The sequence below is a fragment of the Opisthorchis viverrini genome (assembly GCF_000715545.1).
Source record: "Opisthorchis viverrini unplaced genomic scaffold opera_v5_102, whole genome shotgun sequence".
In the NCBI taxonomy this organism is placed as follows: domain Eukaryota; kingdom Metazoa; phylum Platyhelminthes; class Trematoda; order Opisthorchiida; family Opisthorchiidae; genus Opisthorchis; species Opisthorchis viverrini.
The window spans coordinates 431,607-452,037 of NW_008751761.1; the positions used below are offsets into that span (position 1 = coordinate 431,607).

Sequence of the window (20,431 nt, forward strand, 5' to 3'; positions counted from 1 at the left end):
GTCGTGGGCTGTCGGCGGATTTTCAGCAATCTTATGAGTAGGGCATTCCTAATAGACAGTCACCTCTTTTCTGAGGTTGCTCCCAATCGGTAGTTTGTGAATCAGTTACCGTTGATATGATATGAGATCTCAGGAGGCCCAGCAAACAACGCCAATAAGGCTCTCTTTATCACCTTTGTCGTCCACTGACCACAAAAGGTCACGAGTCTTGTTCTGTGTGAACACAGAACGCGCGAAAATTCCTTGTGCTAAGTAGCACAACGCGCAATTCGAACTTTTTTGGGGGGAAATTCAAGTAATTGCGCTACAAACAGACAAAAAACACTACCTAAGGTATCGAATTTCCCTTGCAACAGTTCAAATTGGGTAAAAGAAACACAGAAAACCTTGTCATATCGCAACGTTTATGTCATAGGTCGTTGTATCGATGTGTGAAACTGGTTGTCCTTTGCGCAGCGAAAACAATTGTCTACCAACGTAAAACTGGCACCACATGCCTTCTGCTTTAACCTCCGTCACAGAAAAAAAGTCAATATTATCCCACTGGCGATTGCGACCCAGCTTGTCAGCCAGAGCCGACACAACAAAAAAGTCCTGTGGTCCCCTGTCACAATCTGCTTTTTGTTTTGTTTTCGTGGACATTGTTACACCCACAGATTGAAAGAATCGCTGAATATCGTCTTTCCGACTGGGTGACTGGACTGTTGAGTGTCAGTCACTCAGTTCACGCCTCAACAGTTACAATGACAGGTCCTTCCTAGCTCTCTTCAGATCGAAAAAATTAGTCTACCAAGGTTCTCCTTAAAATGTTGCACAGCAGAGTCTAGCGATCCGACATACGTTGCCGATTGCTAGAATTCATCCCAGTTTCCCGGCTGTCACGACCAAAATAAACCTTCCAGGATATCGGAACACATAAAGGAAACTACTCACAAGGTTGCTGAAAACGCTTCGACAGCCCACGACCGGTTTCGCCCTTCCAATTCGGGCTCATCACGTAGGCGCAGTCCCCGAGTTTCCGCAAACCTTATGTTCTACTTGAACCCAAATCGGACTGTTTTCGAGAAATACACTCATTTGCAGATCGATTTGTTTTTCACGAGAGACTCAACTGAATTTCTCGTTTATGGTATTCTACAACTGAATTTGCTGCACACAAGCCGCCTCATGTTTCATTCGGCACGATATTCGAGATATCGCAGTATATTTTCATAAAGGAAGCTACTAACAAGGTCGCTGAAAACTCTTCGAATATCATATCAAATTGATTTGCAAATGAGTGTATTTCTCGATATCAGAATACAGTTCACATGCAGCAGTTGTTCATGCAACACCAAACTCCCCTCGCTGTCCACAGTTTTCCCCAGCCGAAACGCGACTCATCATCCATCACTATGCTCACATATTCATCGTCAAAGATTTGCTTTTGAAGTTCCTTGAACGAAGTCACAGTTTCTCGAACCGAGGCTATTTTGATTTACTTTTTTTATTCAGATTTAATCGAATACACAAAGTCCATTCGAGAACCACCACAGTGTTCGACTAGTACAATCATCTGCATTATTATAATATATATTATCGTTCAGCTGTAGCACCCTCTCGGTGCCTAACTGCCATGCCACCCGAAGGTTGCACGAGGGCTGGGATACTGCCAGGTTGCCCAAGCCTAGAAGGGGGAAGTCGAGAGGCTGAGCTCTGGTTCGAACCACGGATCTGCCGGTCAGTAAATTCGCGCTCTAACCGCTTTGGCCATCTCACCCAATCATCTGCATACCAGTCTGGTTTTCACGGGATACTCACCTGGAACCCAGCTGAATCCCTCGTTTATCATGTTATTCTGCGCTGCATCAGGCTGCTCCGTGTTTCAGTTGCTAGGATAATCGAGATATCGCAGTACATTGTTTAGACCTAATACACTCCTCACAAGGTTGTGGAGTTTTCAGCAACCTCATTGCGTCTAAATCGCCACACCCCCATAAGTCACTTGTTTAGACCTAATACACTCCTCACAAGGTTGAAGTTTCCAGCAACCTCATTGCGTCTAAATCGTCACACCACATAAGTCACTTCTGAAACTAAAGCTGATGCTGGGAGCAGTTGGCCTGAATTTCTGGCTGTTGTGTTATCGGCGCCTCAAGTTTGCATCAAGTTTGCCTCAAGTCTTGCATTCGCTAAATTGCACGCACCGTTGAGAAACAATTCATGCTGTCCAGAATTATCCGCGAACATTTAGAAGATGACTGAAGTATAAAAAAGTAGGCTGGCTTTGATTCTCTCACTCAAAACGATATCTATCCGCACAATCTCACGGAGCACCACTTCATCCGCACCTACGACAAATATTTTTTTCTTTTACAGCACTAGTCGAATTTCACACCCAAATGACAGAAAAAGTATTTCACCTTTTCACGTGTTTCAGTCGACAAGCTCGCCACCATGAATTGACAGGCCAAATGTGGCCCAACAGTGATGAGTAGTCTTTCCGCTTGACTGACAATCTGGATGTGTTCTATGTTCAGTTTGATTCACAACCAAACCGAAGATCAGCCTGACCTCGTGTTCCTGATCTTAAGAGCGTTTCACTGTATTCGTATATCTGATCTAGCCATTGCTAATTAGGCAGCAGTTGGCTAGTTCACACTTTCAAGTAGATGCACCGTCTGAGTTAAGCTCTGGGCAGACATGACGATAAACCATACACAGATGTGGTGCGCACGACACTTAACTTCCCTTTCGGTGACTAATACGGTTACCACGATGTTGACTGTGGAATTCCAGTGGAATTCTGCCGTAACCCCACACCCCACACTCCACTCCTGCTATAAAACTAACTTAGCCGCACGTTTAACATTATAGCGTCGATTTTATCGCCGATGAAAGCTAGTCCGTCTGTTGATGGTCTGTCCGCGACATTGTGGTCACAGTGCAGACAAACACTGTGCTGACTGACGGAGGGTGAACAGGCCGCCAGATAGAGGAGGAGTCCGTGCTGGGACACAGTGATTGCCGCTGATAAGCGGTCGGGGAACATAAATCTCTCCTGGGGCAATCTGTCGCTATCGCGATTGCTTATTTTAACTCTCCGGAATCTCACTATCATTTGTCTCGGTGGAGATAAGTCAAAAAGAAATGGACGACTGGGTTTCCACATGTGTTTGAAATTCTGTGCAGACTAAAAATCAACTGTCATTATCGGTCATTTGAACTGATAAGTTGGTTTACCGAAACTCTTCGTTTGGACCCCCCCCCCCCTCGTGTCTTGGTGCAGTGCCGAACATGGCCCACGTGAGGCGAGTGCGTTGACGTTACCTACATCTTGGGATATTGGACAGGGTTTTGCTCACCGCAACGTGCTTGGTTCACAACTTGCTCACCCCCCTAGTTTCACCGCATTACGCGAATAACAAAACCAAAACAAACGAGAGATTCAGTTGAGTCTCTCGTGAAAACCAAATTGATTTGCAAATGAGTGTATTTCTCGAAAAACAGTGCAACTTGGGTTCAAGTAGATCATAAGGTTAACGGAAACTCGGGGACTGCGCCAACCTGATGAGCTCAAGAAGGGCGAAACTGGGCTGTCGAAGAGTTTTCAGCAACCTTGCGAATAGTTTCCCTTATCAAAACAGACCATCTTAGGGGAGGAAACAGAGTATGCCTTTTACAGAGAACTAGCCAAGGAAGAGTTCATTCCAGTGGCTTTCTCCATCAGAAGACTTGGTGCGAGGTCTCTTCACTCAGGAGAAGTAGGATACTGCGATATTTGGATGTATATTGGATGAACAGTTTCTGAAATACAGGCTGAACTCTCCTCGAAAACGTTCTGATTCCCTGTTTCGGAGGTATGCACACTGATTTTTGGAATTCGGATTGATGAATGTTGACGATGAACGGACAACTCTGTCTGGAGCCCTGATAATCGAATGTTCGACACTTTCCATTGTACGGGATTGGTTTCACATACATTTTGTGCTATGACGCGTTCTTCATGGATCTTTGATCAAATTGGTTTTCAATAGGGAAGCGTTGTGAGCACAAATCTCAAAATTTGTCGGCTTTTGCTGGCTGCAAGGAGCAAACAAGTTTTGTCATACATTCAACCAACCAACACAAAAATAAGGACACCATTGTTAAAAGAGTGGTAATCTGATAACACCATGGTATCCAAGTGATCTAGGCCGTTTCGGGTCGTTCAAATCAGTGGTTCCAGAAAATTAAGGTTCATTGCTCTCCAAGGTTCCTGTGCGTGATTGGAACGCGCACTTTGTTCTCCGTGTAGCAAAAATCACGAGAGTCGGATGAAAACAGGTTGACGCGTATAATGTTCAAAACTCCTCTGTCATATGAAAGCCCAGATACCTAAAAGAAAATCAGTCCTATAGAGCAAACAGTCAACAAGGGGGCGCTTCTATAAGAAAAGCGAAATCCGCCTTCCCCGATGCACTCTATTTCAGTTGACTGTTCAATATGGAAGAAACGATTAACTCTGACACGATACGTGGCCCCGTCTTCTAAATAGCAGCCTGACATTTGAGCAAGTCGATTCTTGTAGCCGGTAAGTACAGCATCTAGCTAGAAAGTGTGGGAATCTAGTCTTTACAGCACCGCGTACTCGTGGCGTTGTGACCGTACACACCGCATCACTCCGATAACAGTGGGTTTTCTCAGAAGATTCTGGTTTGTTCGCACGCAGTCGGAAGCTGTGATCCTCGATGAAATGGCAATCAAAACTACCTTTTGGTGGCATGGCAAACGCGACAACTGAGCTAACTGATTAAAACTAACAACGAGCATTTGTATAGCTCCTCACCACATCCTCGTCACCACCCTCACTCCATGACCTTGAGAAGAGCTTCGTCCAATGAAAGTTCGGGTCAAATGTGGGTTGGGCTAATGGCCATCCGGATGGCGGGCGAAAATGAGCTCGAATTGGGTTGTTGGTTGTCTCGGAATTGTTGGTTCCAACCGCTCCGGTCCCGTGCAATCACGCACCCAGCTGCTCTAAAGATAAGTTCTTGGAGATTTCAACCTTGTACGGTCCTCTCTATGGAAGGCAAAGTAAAACGGAAACATTTCTGTACACTTGTTTGCTGTCTGATTGGGTAGTGATAGTGAGACAAACAACGAGTGGTAGTCTGATCCCCGAATGCTTTGTACATCATTCTCGAAGTTTCGAAAGCTTGAATCCACGGGAGTTTACTCGGACGTTGACTGACAGGCGTGCACAGTATGGGTTCCATGCTTGTTTGTTTGAATACATTCGTTTGTTTGATAGCCATTTTGGAGGAAAAAAAACAGAACCAATCCAAATTTTTCGTCACCTGTTTTTCGGATAGTTCGGGATTTGTGGACAGCAGCATATCATGATATTCGTAAAGTGAAACAATAAAGATGGGGAAAGAAGTGAGTTGAATTGTAAACTCGTTTTATTAAATAATAAGTTAAATAGAATATTCATTTGTCACCTGAAAAGTCCATAAATTTATCGGAATAAAACTGCCTTCATTATGGAATCGAATGTTGGCCTTAAGGTTTCAGCTTATCCATTAACTAGTGATACCTCAACCTTTTCATGGTAACTGTAACTATCTATACTACTTATAAGGTTGTGTAGGGAACTCTTCTTTCGCCTACTAATGGTCTCGCTCTTCTTGGGGGCTAAAGGGTACCGTTTTTCCATCCACTATAGTCCTGATTTAACACCAAGTGGTACGCAGTTGAAAACCAATGTGGTCCTAACGGGAGACCCACCAGAATCCCAGCTAAGTCGCTCGTTTTTTCCAACACAATTTGGTGCGCAACGGCCGCCTCAGGTTCTACTTGGTTCAATATTCGAATCCGGTGCTATTTTGTCCATAATTCGCTTCTATAGCACAGCTTTGTTAGTGTTCTGGCTTTGTACACTTAAGCCCTCTGAACTGCAGCTTCTAGGACGCTTGAACAAGCCTCTGAGTGTGAGATGCAGCTTGGAGGATACCATCAACAGAAGACGCCCATTCCGAGAAGTATATCGGGTTAGTTTATTGTCCCGCGGCTTCCAAACGGACAACAGGAACTCCCGTGTAGAGCCCCTTGGTCTGTTTGTGCACTTCATTTTTTCGAATAGACAGCCTAGCATATGCACCCTGGAGACTTAGGGAAGTTTTCCCGTCAGCGTACATTCTCTGTGAAAATCACGCATAAAAACCCATTTCTGCCATTTCCCCGTTCAGCTGGAAAGCTCCAGAATGGTCGACGTAGCTCAGTTTGTCAGAAGGATCAACTTGCTTACATGACAGCACACAACAAGATTCATAGGTTAATAGGGTTATCGATTTTGATGTCTGCGAGAAACAGCTGACCGGCGATTAGCACGTGTAAATTTTTTTTGGGGGGCCGGAGTCAATGGGATGCGAAAAACGTCAGCGTTATCCTTCCAACGCTAAGAATCTTTCGGGTCCAAGAGGTAAAGCGTGAGAATGTGTGCTTCTTGAAATGGATGGGTAATCTGGCCCACTTGATTCGTAGACCAGAAATCATGTGGCAGAGTCATTGCTCCTGTAGGACTCTTCTGAAACAGGTTGTCGAATAGAGAAATACATTAATTTGCAAATCAATTTGGTTTTCACGAAAGACTCAACTGAATCTCTCGTTTATGATATTCTACAACTGAATGTGTTGACGGAAACTCGGGGACTGCGCCTACCTGATGAGCCCCAAGAAGGCGAAACCGGTGGTGGGCTGTCGAAGAGTTTTCAACAAACTTGTGAATGGTTTTCTTTATGAAGGTTGTCAGCTATTACAAACTGAGTAATTTGATTCTAAAAGTTAAGGCGCTTCATGGCTTGGATAGGAACAACGTCTCTATCAGGACAAAATAACTAATTTCAGTCAAAACTGTGGTCCGAACGGTCTGTGCCAGAATGGCTGACTTAGTACTGTCCACTGCCAGACAAAGTTAGGTACTTTTATGCATTGGTTTACCGATCAGCGATGACCTCACCGCACAACATGCATTCGGTCAAACATGCAGATTCGGTATTGAGTGCCTGATTGAGTTTGCCACAAACTCCCGCTGGAGTTAGGTGGACAGGACAGTTGTCGCATCTCTGAACCGAAGTGTAGATTCAGTCAACATTCCTTGGTGAATTTGACAAGCTGAGCGGTAGGGCCCCGGGTCTGCGGACTGGGTTCGATACTGCCCTCTTGCCCAAGCAGACCGAGAGCGATTTCATCATTTTCCCCTTTGAACGTGTTCAGTTGTCTGAAAACGAACATGTAGTGCATGAGCGGCTCACGGTTTCTAAAAAGTGCTCCGGTTGGTGGACATTTTCTAACCATACTCGGCAACGCGCTCGCGGACTTCTTAAGATACCGTCTTAATGGTTACATAAACCTGGTTTTTAGACAAACATCGCGGTAGGTTGTTCGGCGGAATTCTACCTTGTAATCTCCGTGATACTGCTAAATTTTTGTATGGATAATCAAAAACCGCTTCGAAACATCAACCTTGCTGGGTTGTATTGAATTGAATCTAACATACAGCGGCACTCAGCAAACTCCGGGCTGCTGATGGGCGTTGCTTGTCTGAGGTCGGAGAGAGGTAATTCAATNTCAATTCGAGAAATACACTCATTTGCAAATCAATTTGGTTTTCGCGAGAGACTCAACTGAATCTCTCGTTTATGCTATTCGCTAATTTCGTGCCATTTAGGTTCAAGTAGATCATAAGGTTGACGGAAACTCGGCGATTGCGCCTACCTGATGAGCCCCAAGAAGGCGAAACCTGTGGTGGGCTGTCGAAGAGTTTTCAGCAACATTGTGAGTAGTCTCCTTTATGAAAGTGATTCAATTCTCTAGGAGTGCTGTATACATATATACATATATATATATATATATGTTGTACACGCTGTTACTGGTCATATTAGTGAAGTACGGTTGGGTGATGACGCACTGGGATCAGGTAGTTGAACTTATTGGGCCCCGGTGACCTGGAAAATGCCATCCGTTACTTTAGTATAGTATACTATAGTAGTAGTAATATACTGTAGTATAATATAGACCAGGTCGGAGACGATGAAAAAATCTGGTTTCATTACAAAGTTCACGACGTGTCTTCAGAACGTAACCCTTCTTACAGTCTCACCATCAACTGCGCCCATACAGATTAATTATCGTCACCAGGAAGCAAGGAATTTAACTTTCACGAAGAAGATTTCTATACTATGAATTCATCCTCTTGCATACCGTCATAATGAAAACAACCGATTCTCCGATCGAATGTCCACTTAAAAAACGTCACCATGTTTTTCTGGAGTGAACCGACCTTAAAATAGTGTACATATAATAAACTGCATTTTTTGATTGAAAGAAATCACGCTGTCCAGATGCTGTTTGCCAGATAAATGAACCGTTGTACACCGTTCAGAACACGTTCTGCTGTTCAAGTAGGACATAAGGTTGATAGAAACTCGGGGACTGCGCCTACCCGATGAGTCCCAAGAAGGGCAAAACCGGTCTTGGGCTGTCGAGGAGTTTTCAGCAATCTTGTGAGTAGTTTCCTTCATGTTCTACTTTCTGTTTCACGAGCTATTATTTTCTGTTATCAACCCCGATTGTAACCGATTTCAGTCTACCACGATGAGAACAATTTGGTAGTTCCGATAAAACCGCTACTGTTTACTACGACTTGTGTGTTTTGCCCCAAGATAACGAACACAAGGCATTTCCAACCATACTTCCAGACAGCAGCCAATCACCAAATAGCTATCAGGTTTTTCTTTGTAATGTACTACTCATAAGGTCGCTGAAAATCCTTCGACAGCCCACGACCGGTTTCGCCCTTTTTGGGCTCATCAGGTAGGCGCAGTACCCGGGTTTCCGTCAACCTTATGTTCTACTTGAAACCAAATTGCCTGAGAACATCACAAACGAGAGATTCAGCTGGGTTCCAGGTGTCTCTGGCAAAACCAAAATTAGTTTGCAAATGAGTGTATATTCGCTAGCTGTCAGGCTTTTTGTGTACGTCCGTAAATGGCCGTAGATAAAAGGCAGCATCAACGAAATGGAAAGCATACGGCTGACTTGTATTCTGCACTACGCTTTCAATTGAAGGTCCACAAGATCCACAAGTTCTCTATTGACGTCCTGATAACGTCCCTAGATCCAACGAGTTTTTACTTCATTTCTGCGAAGGTATCCGCACGGCGGAGTCTCAATGGAGTATTGTCCACTGTGGACAGATGTACACCTTCAGTTCATCCAGAAAAAAAAACCGAAACTCAATTCGTACATTCTCAAGATGTACACCTTCAGTTCATCCAGAAAAATAAGCTGAAATTCGATTCGTACATTCTCACACCATCCAATTCCTACTTACCGAATTTTGTCCCCAACTCAGGCGTACCTTGGAGTTTTTCCTCAGTGGTATACATATTTCACACAGAATGTCATGGAAAACGGACAACACAACGTGTGGTTCTTCGGCAACAGTTGTGAGTAGTCAGATTTATCTGCTGCATTTGCGTCAGGCAATGCGTGTGGGCATACCAGCATGTAAAGAGGCCTGTGTCTCTGACATAGATAGCTTTCCAGATGTCACATCTACCACTAGAGGGTGATGAAACATGTCAAATGATCTTACAGGGTCCATGCCGTCGGATATTTCCAAGACTCCCGATTCGAATAAAGCATTAGAGAGAGCCGTACAACATGGCTCGTCATGCGTCTTCACTGCAGATGTATACAACTTCGGAGACCCTGTTTCAGGTAGTGTCCAACCTAACGATTCGTGTCTAAGTTGGACCAACGTATAAGGTGATAGTTTGTGATCGATTTTCATGGTTATTCCCCGTAGGTTGGAGATAACCTCCGCCACGGAATATTGGGAGAATGAAACGATTTTTAAAATGACTCGGAAGGTGAAATGTATTTATTCTTTAGTCGAAAACGATTGGTCTACCCTGTTGGGCTCATTTTGTGCTCGGTAGTGTTTTTTGAACAGCTTCAGAACGCACTCAGGACTATGGGAATTCTAACAGAATAAAGCACTCCACGCTGACTGTTACCGTTTTGTATATTGGAGAAATATTTTACCCTTAGGTCCAACACTTTGGTGGTAGTCATCAGAATCATCAGAGACAGCAATACCAGTGCTGACACTGATGCTTCACAGAAGCCACCTCTTGCAATGACCCCAGCCAGGGGGTCACAAGGGCCGTACTTGAAAGGCGATCCTTTCCAGCAACACTTTAACGCTTTGGAACCTCTTTCACATCATCGTGCCATGTGGTGCGTTCCACACCCCCACGGTTTGTTCCATTTTGAAATAGAAAACAACACTCACCTCGGTAGACGATGTTTCGGTACGCGCAGCAGTAGCTGCGGTAGTAACGGCAGATGACGACACGTATCGATGTATTTAGGAGACCTTATGACAACAGTGCCAAAGCCATCACCCGCATGGACAAAAAGAAATGAAGACTCCTCATGCCGTTTCTGATGTGAGACACAGCAGCAACACCCCTCATTCGCATAAGAAGGTTATCTCCGTTTCCACCATATCCATAAGTTATAGGATAGGCAGGATGAAGAGTCGACAAGCACAAAATATCCACTGACACAACTAAACGACCTTGTTTCCCTCGAGTTGTCAGCCAAACCCTCAACTTATCTGACAGCCCTGTTAATCCCCCAGCTTTTTGTTGCTAAGGTTCAGAGTTCAGTACCTATACAAAAAAACGCTTCACATAAGGGAACCTTCTCGGGTAACGTCAGAATACCTTTTCAATGGTGTTCCTACTTTGGAGGGTTAACAAACAGAAATGTTCTTTCATGCCTTTTGAATGTGACTAACAATATAGGCGTAATACACTTGTTGGTAATGTGTTGGAATATTAGTAGCTCGGTTGCATTATTTGGTAATTGATCAATTGGCTGTTGATCTGTTCGTCGAGCTTGGCAGTTGATTCGCAAACATTTTGTGACCATTCTAGGAGACATCTTCAGTACGCGTAGTCCCTCTCTTCGTGCCTGCGTTTATACAGTTCACAACGAGCAGTTTTTGTGCTGCAACCTAATTGGCCATTGACAATCATCCTACTTGGATTCTGGTTGGTCCGATCTTAATCCGTGTTGCGTTGTGGTCTGTATTTCTTGCTTCCTACGGCCATGCTACTGTCAGTGACATTACTCAAATGTCGGGAATATGTTGGAATATTGGTAGTCCGGGTGCATTAGTTGGTAATCGATCTGTTCGCTGAGCTCGGCAATTGATTTACAAACGCTTCGTCACCATTCGAGGAAACATCTTTTCTTATAATGGTGACTAAATGTTCGCGAATCAATCAACAGCCACCTGATCAATTATCAAGTAATACAGTTGTACAACACACTCAGTTAAGAAGAACAACATAAACGAGAGATCTAGCTGGGTCCCCCGTCAAAACCAAACAGACATGCAGATGAGTGTTCTAGTTATTTAACGGTATTTTATTTGTCTGTTGATAGTTTCACTGAGAGTCATTGGAGTACAGCCGGACTTTGCACTCTTGTCAAAGTGGACGCTACAGAGATATTCGTTACCTATGGAAGCAACTCAGTGAGACAACATGTCATGCCTGCTAGATAGCTGTCAGCAAAACGCAACGGTGTGACATCAACCTATCACACCAAAATGTCATCGAATAATCATAGTGGTCTCGTACAACCGTCATCTCACCAGCTATTTCATAAATTATTCACAGACATGTGGCTATCCATATTTGGACTCGTCCATCTTTTTCCGGTTGGAATGGGCATTCACGTATGTCGAGTGACTTTTGGGTCATCATCTACGTGGAGAATAGTTGCTAGGAGACGCGTAGTACTTTTTTTATTACTGCCACAATCTATTAGCCTGTGCATCAAGTTCGTACTGTATCAAAATTTGTCAGCGTTTGAATTATTTAAAGTAAGAATGCTGCTGTCAGGTGAAATTCTTCCTGATACTGAATGGTAAATTAGGCTAGGATATTATTGAATAAGAAGATCTTTAGCTGCGAAACTTTCCAACTAAAGGTGATCGAGAAGATTGAGTGCTCCAGTTGATGCCGGGACTATCAATCTCACGATGAAGAGCGTTCTGGCCCTGTTTCTATTCATAAAACAGCATTACCATAATTTCGAACCCTGAAGCGTGAACATTCTCAATACACAAACAAGATCACGTGCCCCCCATACAGCTCCGCACTCGAATAGAAGCGTAGAAATGAGAAAAAAATCGTTTTTATGGAATAACTGTTACTTCGGTTCTTACTCACTTGAACCTAAACTATTTTTGCTGAATCTTTATCCCAAATATAGTCGAAACCTTTGGAACACTCGCAAAATGAACTTTCACCTGAAAAATTTACCTCAAATTACATGAGTGACAGACCTTGAATGAAGCTTGAACTCAAGTCTATTACTTAACAAAGTCAAACTCATCGTCCCTATCATTCATAGTGAAAGTCGAATAACGTTTACCTTCCGCAGAGTTGTAGCCGCTAAATCTGGCCTCAAAGAACCAAACAGGTATGATGCCTTCCCGAAGGGAGTCACTTCGTTTACTCAAACAAGCGAATTCCGGACGAATTACTGGATAAATAAAGACTTTATACCTCTATAAACCCGTCACTTGAGGTGACTTTGACAGAATGAAGGAACCGTAAATTCCATTGTTGGAAAAACCCACTACGGCAACCGTTTTTGTTTGGTCTCGTCAGTGATTCCTGCATGATTTTCGCTGAATTTACAGCGTCACGGTCCAATTTATGATTTGCAATCATCTGCTCAAAATACTCTTAATTAACCATGTTGAATATGATTCGGTTAAGATCTGGAATAAATTTCAGTTGAAACCAGGAGGCCAGATCGTCAAGCTCGGTGCATTATCTCCACATCTGATTGCAAAATATGTTGTTTTTGGCACAGATCAATGGAAACACCTCACGAGTCCTTTTGGAAAACGGCATGAATAGTGGATCAGTTTTTGCAGATAAAACTGACAGAACCCTTTTTAGGTCCGGTACTTCTGGGAATACAGCTTGTCCAAGTGTCAGGAGTCATAGTTCGCTAATAATAGTCACGTAATCTGCATGAATCTAGGACAAAGTCGGTTGGTTGTCTGAAATCGAATGTACTTCCTTCCCCCCGGTCAAATCCTTCCCTTGTCTGAGCCCGCTTTTTACTGCGTCTCCCTCATAGACATGCATTTGTAATCCCTCACGAACACAATCCTTCCCTTGTCTGAGCCCGCTTTTTACCGCGTCTACCTCATAGACTCGAAATGCATTTGTAATCCCTCATGAACACTTTTAACCCTTGACATGTCGAACCAATTTGGTCGACCATATTTTACGCGCGCTTTTTGACCATTTGCGTTACCGCGTATTGTGCGCAGGGGTGTCACTAAGTCAGATCGATTTGTCCTCTTCTTTGAGCTTCCGTTGGACTTGCACTACTTCGTGCAACAATTTAGACAGGAGCCCCCATAATTTAAGTTTTTTACCCTTTTTTAAGTATTTAATACTTGTAGTGCCTCATTTCATTGCTAAATTTCAAGAATCCACGATTTCTGGCTTGTGATTTCACGCGTCACTCAAGCGGGCTTTCCCGAATACGTCAAAGTATTCTACATCTAGAATGTCTCAGTCGCACAGAACTCGTCTAAAAGTGGCATTGCTATCATTATACAGATATTCATCGATCAGCAAATTCATTGTTATTGCATGCAGAATCGATCCCTGGCCAGCTTCAAACAAGGTCGAAGCGCTATTCATGAGTACTTGGTGGCGATCCTCACATTATGCGACATAACGGGAACTTCTGAGAACTTTTGAGAACTTCTGGGAACTTCTGAGGGTCCGTCACTCGCCACCTGAGGACGGCTCATACGCGGATGGCCATGTCGTGCATGTAATGGGTTGCTTCGGTCTTGTGCGCCGTGTAATTGTCGTGTCGATTCCAGGAATTTTATGTCCAAAAATAGCTTCTCCAGACCACTTTCTCATCCCATTTTGGGTACAGAACTTTTGCCCTTCAATAAGACCAAACCGGGTCTTGTAGAACGTTAGAAAATTGAAAACAAGACCAGGGAACGTATCTAGTCATACAGTGTGCAACGCATGTGAAAGACCGAACGATTCCCCTCAACTTTCCGACTTAGTTCTTTGAGTGAGTGAGACAAAGACAAATTAGAAAAAAATGGTGTGGAGTAAACTTTCCGACTTAGTTCTTTGAGTGAGTGCTGCATTAGAAAAAGACAAATTAGAAAAAAATGATGTGGAGTGTTGCAGTTTTCCGACAGGAATTCCCATTAAATTAGAGAACGTTTTTTTCACGCAGTTATCGATTGAAATGGCTGTGCTTGATGACCCGCATGTACTTTAATTTTCCAGGTGGACGAGGTGGTCAAGGTGTTATCCGATGTACCAACTCAACTCCGGTCGGAATGCATTCGACTATCGCCAGGATTCTTATACTATGAGGAGGTACGTGTCCGTCATACCTATCTATGTAATGTCCTAGTAAACGTACGACCACGCCAAAGAACATGTGGTTGATTTTATGCTTTTAACTAATTCCATATGGCGACTTTCATAATTTCCTTGAAAGTCAAGCTTTCCGCTAATTTTTCTCCCCGAAGAGCCAGGTGCGTATTCTGTTGATGAAACAGCATGTGCACAACATCTTGTTGTGGAATACAATTTTCTTAATACCTTATTAATGCGGTGAACCCGAGTCTGGATAGCCGCCTGATAGCCTGATGTGCTTAGCCAAACCAGAAAGCCAATGAACGTGCGAGTCAGGTGATCTATTGATCGCTGGCGCGTACAGGCGTGTCATGTGCAGCCGAAAACGGGCTGTTTATAAAGCTCACGTGGAGAGTTCTAGGCGGGCCAAAAAGTGAAACAGGACCCATTTGTCAAGTACAACCGAAGAACAACCAATTAAATCTGTCTCCACGAAAATGATTACTCCGTTGGCAGTTGTGCAGTCCAGTTACTTTCGGAACTGGTTCTTCTAATCCATCTCAAGGCATGGGCCACAGCCAATTTGCGAACACCTGTGCTTGAATTTTAACTAAACTGGTCGAAGCGAAAATCCGAGAAATTGAGCACCTTGAGCCAGTCGGCGCTCACACGTGAACAAGGAGTCAAGCAGCACAACATATCACTCGCGGTCACCTCAGTGTTTGGGGGACGATGAAACGAGCATCACCTCCCCCATCCCCTGAAAGTCCCGTGAGACAGGAGTCCTTTTTCGCATCTGCCAGAATAAGCATTTGGGGACGATGAAACGAGCATCACCTCCCCCATCCCCTGAAAGTCCCGTGAGACAGGAGTCCTTTTTCGCATCTGCCAGAACTAAGCATTTGGTATAGTGGTCATTAGTTGAAATGGATCGGGAGCTGATAGAATCTTTGCCGAGATTCTCTCAGTCAGCACAGAACATCCTAGGAAGGTTCGAAGTTGAAAGGATCCGGTTTCGAAAAGAAAGTCGAGCCCAACCAAGCAGAAAAGTTGGTATTCACAACTTCCTACCAGCAGTTCATAGAGTTTTCAAAGTGTTCTAATGCTTCTCAATCGGTATTCTTCAATGTAAAGAGAAACGCATGCTCGTTCAGAATGCTATGATTCATACATAACGCGGTTAGTACGCTGTTAGTATTACTAGAGATACCATGACTAATTTTCTGATGACGGATGGTTCTCATATCCGCATGAAAACCTTGGCGCGTGCTTCTCGGTCATTCATGGCTATTGGTCACCGATTGATCATTGGTTCTATTGAGTAATAACTGATATTTCCTCACTCGCCCGCGTCACTTGTATAGAATCTGTCAATTTTAATTCGAGTTCGCAGTTTTCTTAGCAAAACAGGTGTTCTGCTGTGGGAGACACTTCATGGTGCTTGTATCCATGATGTTCAGATGTGCCAGTCTAAAGCTCTAGAGTGACTTCTCTGTTAACGGTCGTTCGCTAGTTAAGAAAGCCCAACCAAATCTCGGTTCTCTTGGATGTATTCGATTGATGATAAGCCCGGATGGGATTCAGCTAAGTTAGCGGATGCGTGTATTACTCTAATTGGTTACAAGTGCAACATAAGATTGGCGGAAACTGTGGTACTCCGCCTATCTTTTGAGTCCCAAGAAGGCGAAGGCGGTCATGAGCATTCGGAGAATTTAGTTCAGTTTTTTAGCTGGCAAAACATGCATCGAAATGCAGTGGTGCCAGCTGCTGCAGCACCGTTTACCGAGGCTAAGGAGAATGAGGGGTTGAGAGCCACACCATGTTGGAGGCGATGCCTCAGTCCGTGCGTTGACGACAAGTGGATCTGTTTGTCCAGTGTGGTAACAAGTTAAAGGTACGCGTAAAAGGTGACACCTGTGGTGCAAGGACGTCATTGGCTGCGTGAAAACGCCATATCCCTCAGGGTCATCAATCATTGGTTTCTGTCATACCCTGGCTCTCATCCAGGATGAAGGCAGTTATCAATGCGGCTGAGTAGACTGGCGAGGGCTTTCGTTGCCAGGTCATGGACTGAACGCTCCTTGTTCGTCTCTATCCGGTAGCAGGCCGGACGAAGAGAGCTATACATGGTCAATGGTCTTGTGGATTACGCAGCACCTGTCGAGGAAGAGTACATCACCCCGGAAACCATTAGGCGTACCTCAGCATCATTCGTGATTTTCGCATCAGCCTCGCTTTTGATTAATATGTTTTGTCAAACCTCTGGCTCCTTTACCTGACTTTTAACTGTTTTGGAAAAGCCGTAGCTCATTGGCTGATCTCTTCCACCGCAAGCGTTATCGAGGTAGCAACGCAGTAACGAAGAAAGTCCACACACTGAGACGATGAGCTTTAACCAAACAAAGATGAAGGAACAAAAGTGGGGTCTTTGACTATTTTGTTATTTCGATGGTGAGCTCTGCATCTGTTAGCTACAATTTCCGTATTGAACTCCATCAGTCGTCCATTCGAAAGCCCAATCGATGTGAATGTGCATGTTCATTCGGGCTTTCACTTTCCCCAAGTTGAAATTAAAAAAATTGACGTTCAATCACTTTCAATGTTTCCTCCGGACTGGTCATTAGGAAGACAGAACCTTCACAGAATTTACATTGATATTTTCATAAAAGAAACTGCTCACAAAGTTGCTGAAAACTCTTCAACAGCCCGCGACCGGTTTCGCCCTTCCAATTCGGGCTCATCACGTAGGCGCAGTCCCCGAGTTTTCGCCAACCTTATGTTCTACTTGAACCCAAATTGAACTGTTTTCGAGAAATTACTTCATCTGCAAATCAATTTGGTTTTCACGCGAGACTCAATTGAATTTCTCATTTATGATAATCTACAACTGAATGTGCTGCACACAGGCCGCCCCATGTTTCATTGGGCACGATATTCGTGATATCGCAGTATATTTTCATAAAGGAAACTACTCACAAAGTTGCTGAAAACTCTTCGACAGCGCACGACCGATTTCGCGCTTCTTGGAGCTCATCAGGTAGGCGCTGAACTCTGGCAGCTGATGATGAATATTAGGGAATCAGTAGGCCTATTAATGATAAAATCAGTAACTCAATAAGAAAACTCTACAAATGACTAATTGGCTTTTGTTGTTTGTCACTCTTTCGAAGGAGTCTGGCAAGGTTTTATCGAAAAGTAATCCTACCTCCGCGTAATTTCCGAGTGTCGCAAAACTATCATTTCCGAATTCGCCGAGTGCTTTGTAACTGCGTTCTATTCAACCATTAGCTAGACTTGAAACAGGCAAAATTGTATGCTACACCGTCTTTGAGCAACAAGTACTCTTTGAGATATTTTTGCAGGTTCGATTTTGTCAGCCGTGTAGCGTAGACGAAACCGAGTATTTGGGTAAAGTTGTAAACCCGTTGTATGCGCAATTCGCGACCATCGTCTGTTGGAAAAGTTCAGGCCAAACTCGTGTGAATCAAAAGATATGTTTCAAAAAACTGCATTGCGCTAGTAGGTTTGAGGATAAGTTGTAAATTCTCGCTAATTGGATGATATTTATCGTTTCGCAGATGAATGTATTTTCCTACTGGCTATGATTTATCGCTATTGCACGCGCAAGGAGATACCGAAAAATTATGGTAATTAGTCGAGTGCATACCATTGACACTCTCGTATCTATTTCAGACTGAATTAGGACATCTTTCGGGATGCCACAATCCTGTGAATTCAGAGCTTAGCGCAGAAATCCATAACCCGGAAGAGAGTTTTGTCAGGAACCTTAAGACACCCAGAAAAGGTTGGCCACTCCGAATAGAGGAGTTCCCGTGGGCGCCCCCATCAACCACCGCTGAACGTTAAATATTGCAAAGAGACGAACAAGGTCACCTGTTTTCTTTCCGGAAGGTTTTCTTTCGGAATTATTGATCTGCTTATGCGAAATGTTGCTCCGGTAAACATTGCAGCACTGAAGTCATTTGGGTGCAAAATAGGTAAACGTCTTTCGAACTTGAGGCGATTTTAGACTTCGTTTTACGTTATATGGCAGTTTGAGTAAGTTCGGCATCCGGATCCCCTGGCCACACATTTGCTCGTAAGTCCATGAGGTGTGCATTTCTCAAGCGATTCGTCTGCTCCATCGATTCACGTTTGATGTTTCCAAGTGTCGTAATTGGCTCCTGTGTCTTTCAGCTGTAGCACCCTTTCGGCGCCTAGCTGCCATGCCAACAGAAAGAAGCACAAAGGCTGGGATACTGCCATGCTGCCCAAGCCTAGACAGAGGAAGTTGAGAGGTAGAGGTCGAATTCGAGCCAGAGACCTTGTGATCAGTAAATTTGCACTCTAACCACTGAGCTATCTCGCCCCTAGCTCCTGTATAAGGCCTAGAGATAAAATACCCATCGGCAACCAGTCCACGCTACGTGGTTGCTTAGTTCACCTTCAGGAATACTTTTCCAACGAACTATTTCGAATTTTCCAAACTCATTGCGCTCTTCGTGATGCTGCGACGGAATATCCGCTACTTTTCAATAATGAGAGAGACTCAACACAATCTGCAGTTCCCGTGCAAAAGCCCCCACGGGATGTCTTCCAAAACCGCTCAGTAAGATGCCTAAGGTCGCGGTTTTTAGCAATCCGCAACCAGTTCAAGCCTTAACCGACCTGATCAACATAAATTTTCACACTGCAACCTTCCAGAAAGCTATATTCTTGACTTTTGTTTTGATGTAGCAGGCTCCCGATGCATATGAGTCACAATGAACTGTATGTTCAATTACTCCGATTTTTCTGTTTAATTTCCAAAGTTTACCCCAACACCCATCACGTGTTGTCTATCTCAAGCAAACTGTCTTTTCGCCCCCTTACATTTCAGTGTGAACAGGCTTGTGAGGCAGACAAACCCTACAACGAATGTATCCAGATGTGCGAGGTATGTGCCAATAGGTGTAGGTGGATTTTCCCGAACTGGTGGTCTTCAAATAAACATTGTCGTTTTCGAAGTTAAACTAATGTGCGAGTGAGTGGCAATGAGGGAGAACACGTGCCGCATTCAGGGTGTTGTCTTGGCAAGGCAACTAACTGCACACCGCATCTTTCAGCCCAAGTGAATAATATTCGAAAAGATTGGTTAAATGCAGGTGTTTCCATAGTTTCGACAGTCGTTTTCAGTAGTATTTGTTGCTCCAACTCATGTTTTTTTCGCCAAAGTTTATGCCTGAAAAAATTACGAGTACATCCACGTGGAGCCCGTCTGTCCTCTCACGAGTTACTGGCAAGCACACAGGAACAGAACACATGGTGGTCGTGTGTTCGTTTTGTTTTCTGCAATAACAACACAAATAGTCGAATTGATTCACTGGTTTTCAAAGCACCCTATCCGTCGATAGTAGTCTCTAATGTGTCCGTGAATGTAAGTAGACCAGGATCTATGGATGACTCGCAGTTTGTTCATCCAACTGGATGCCTTTTCCTGCACTGTGATGGCGCTAAGGATGTGGCGGCGATCTAGTTAAACGAACAGCGGAAAATTTACATTACTTTGATATCTGTGTTAGCTCTGACGGAAGTGTGTCTGATGAAGTCATGGCAGGAATCTCAAAAGCTCAAAAGCTAATTTGCGTCACTTGTGGTGTCAAAAAGGCATCTCACTGGATCTTAAGGGCTACAGTGGGGGCTGTGTTGTTGTTTAGATGCAAGACTTGGCCTCTGCGGACAAATGATGTAAGGCTTATTCAGGTTTTCGATCGCTGATGCTTCAGAAGCGTGGCTGGTTTTGGATGGCGTCAGAGTGTTAGTAGCGAGGTGATTAGAAAACGGGTATTCGGTTGTGCGGCAAGTACTTCAATCCAGAAAAAAACATCCTGCACCACCGACTACGATAGCTCGGTCATGTGCTACGCATGCCGAAACACCGTCTACCGAGTGTTATTCTCCGTGCCTCCTTCAGGATGGCGCAA

At 44.1% G+C, this 20,431-nt stretch overlaps 1 protein-coding gene across 1 annotated transcript in view; it reads left to right on the forward strand.

Moving 5' to 3' along the window:
- The window catches only part of T265_13798 (hypothetical protein), a gene marked incomplete at both ends in the record, with an annotated part of 81,549 nt that overhangs the window by 20,360 nt on the left and 40,758 nt on the right, over positions 1–20,431 (forward strand). The window contains 2 exons of the mRNA XM_009170578.1: positions 14,394–14,486; positions 19,348–19,404. Coding sequence (XP_009168842.1) covers positions 14,394–14,486; positions 19,348–19,404 — 150 coding nt within the window. The remainder of the gene's footprint in view (positions 1–14,393; positions 14,487–19,347; positions 19,405–20,431) is intronic.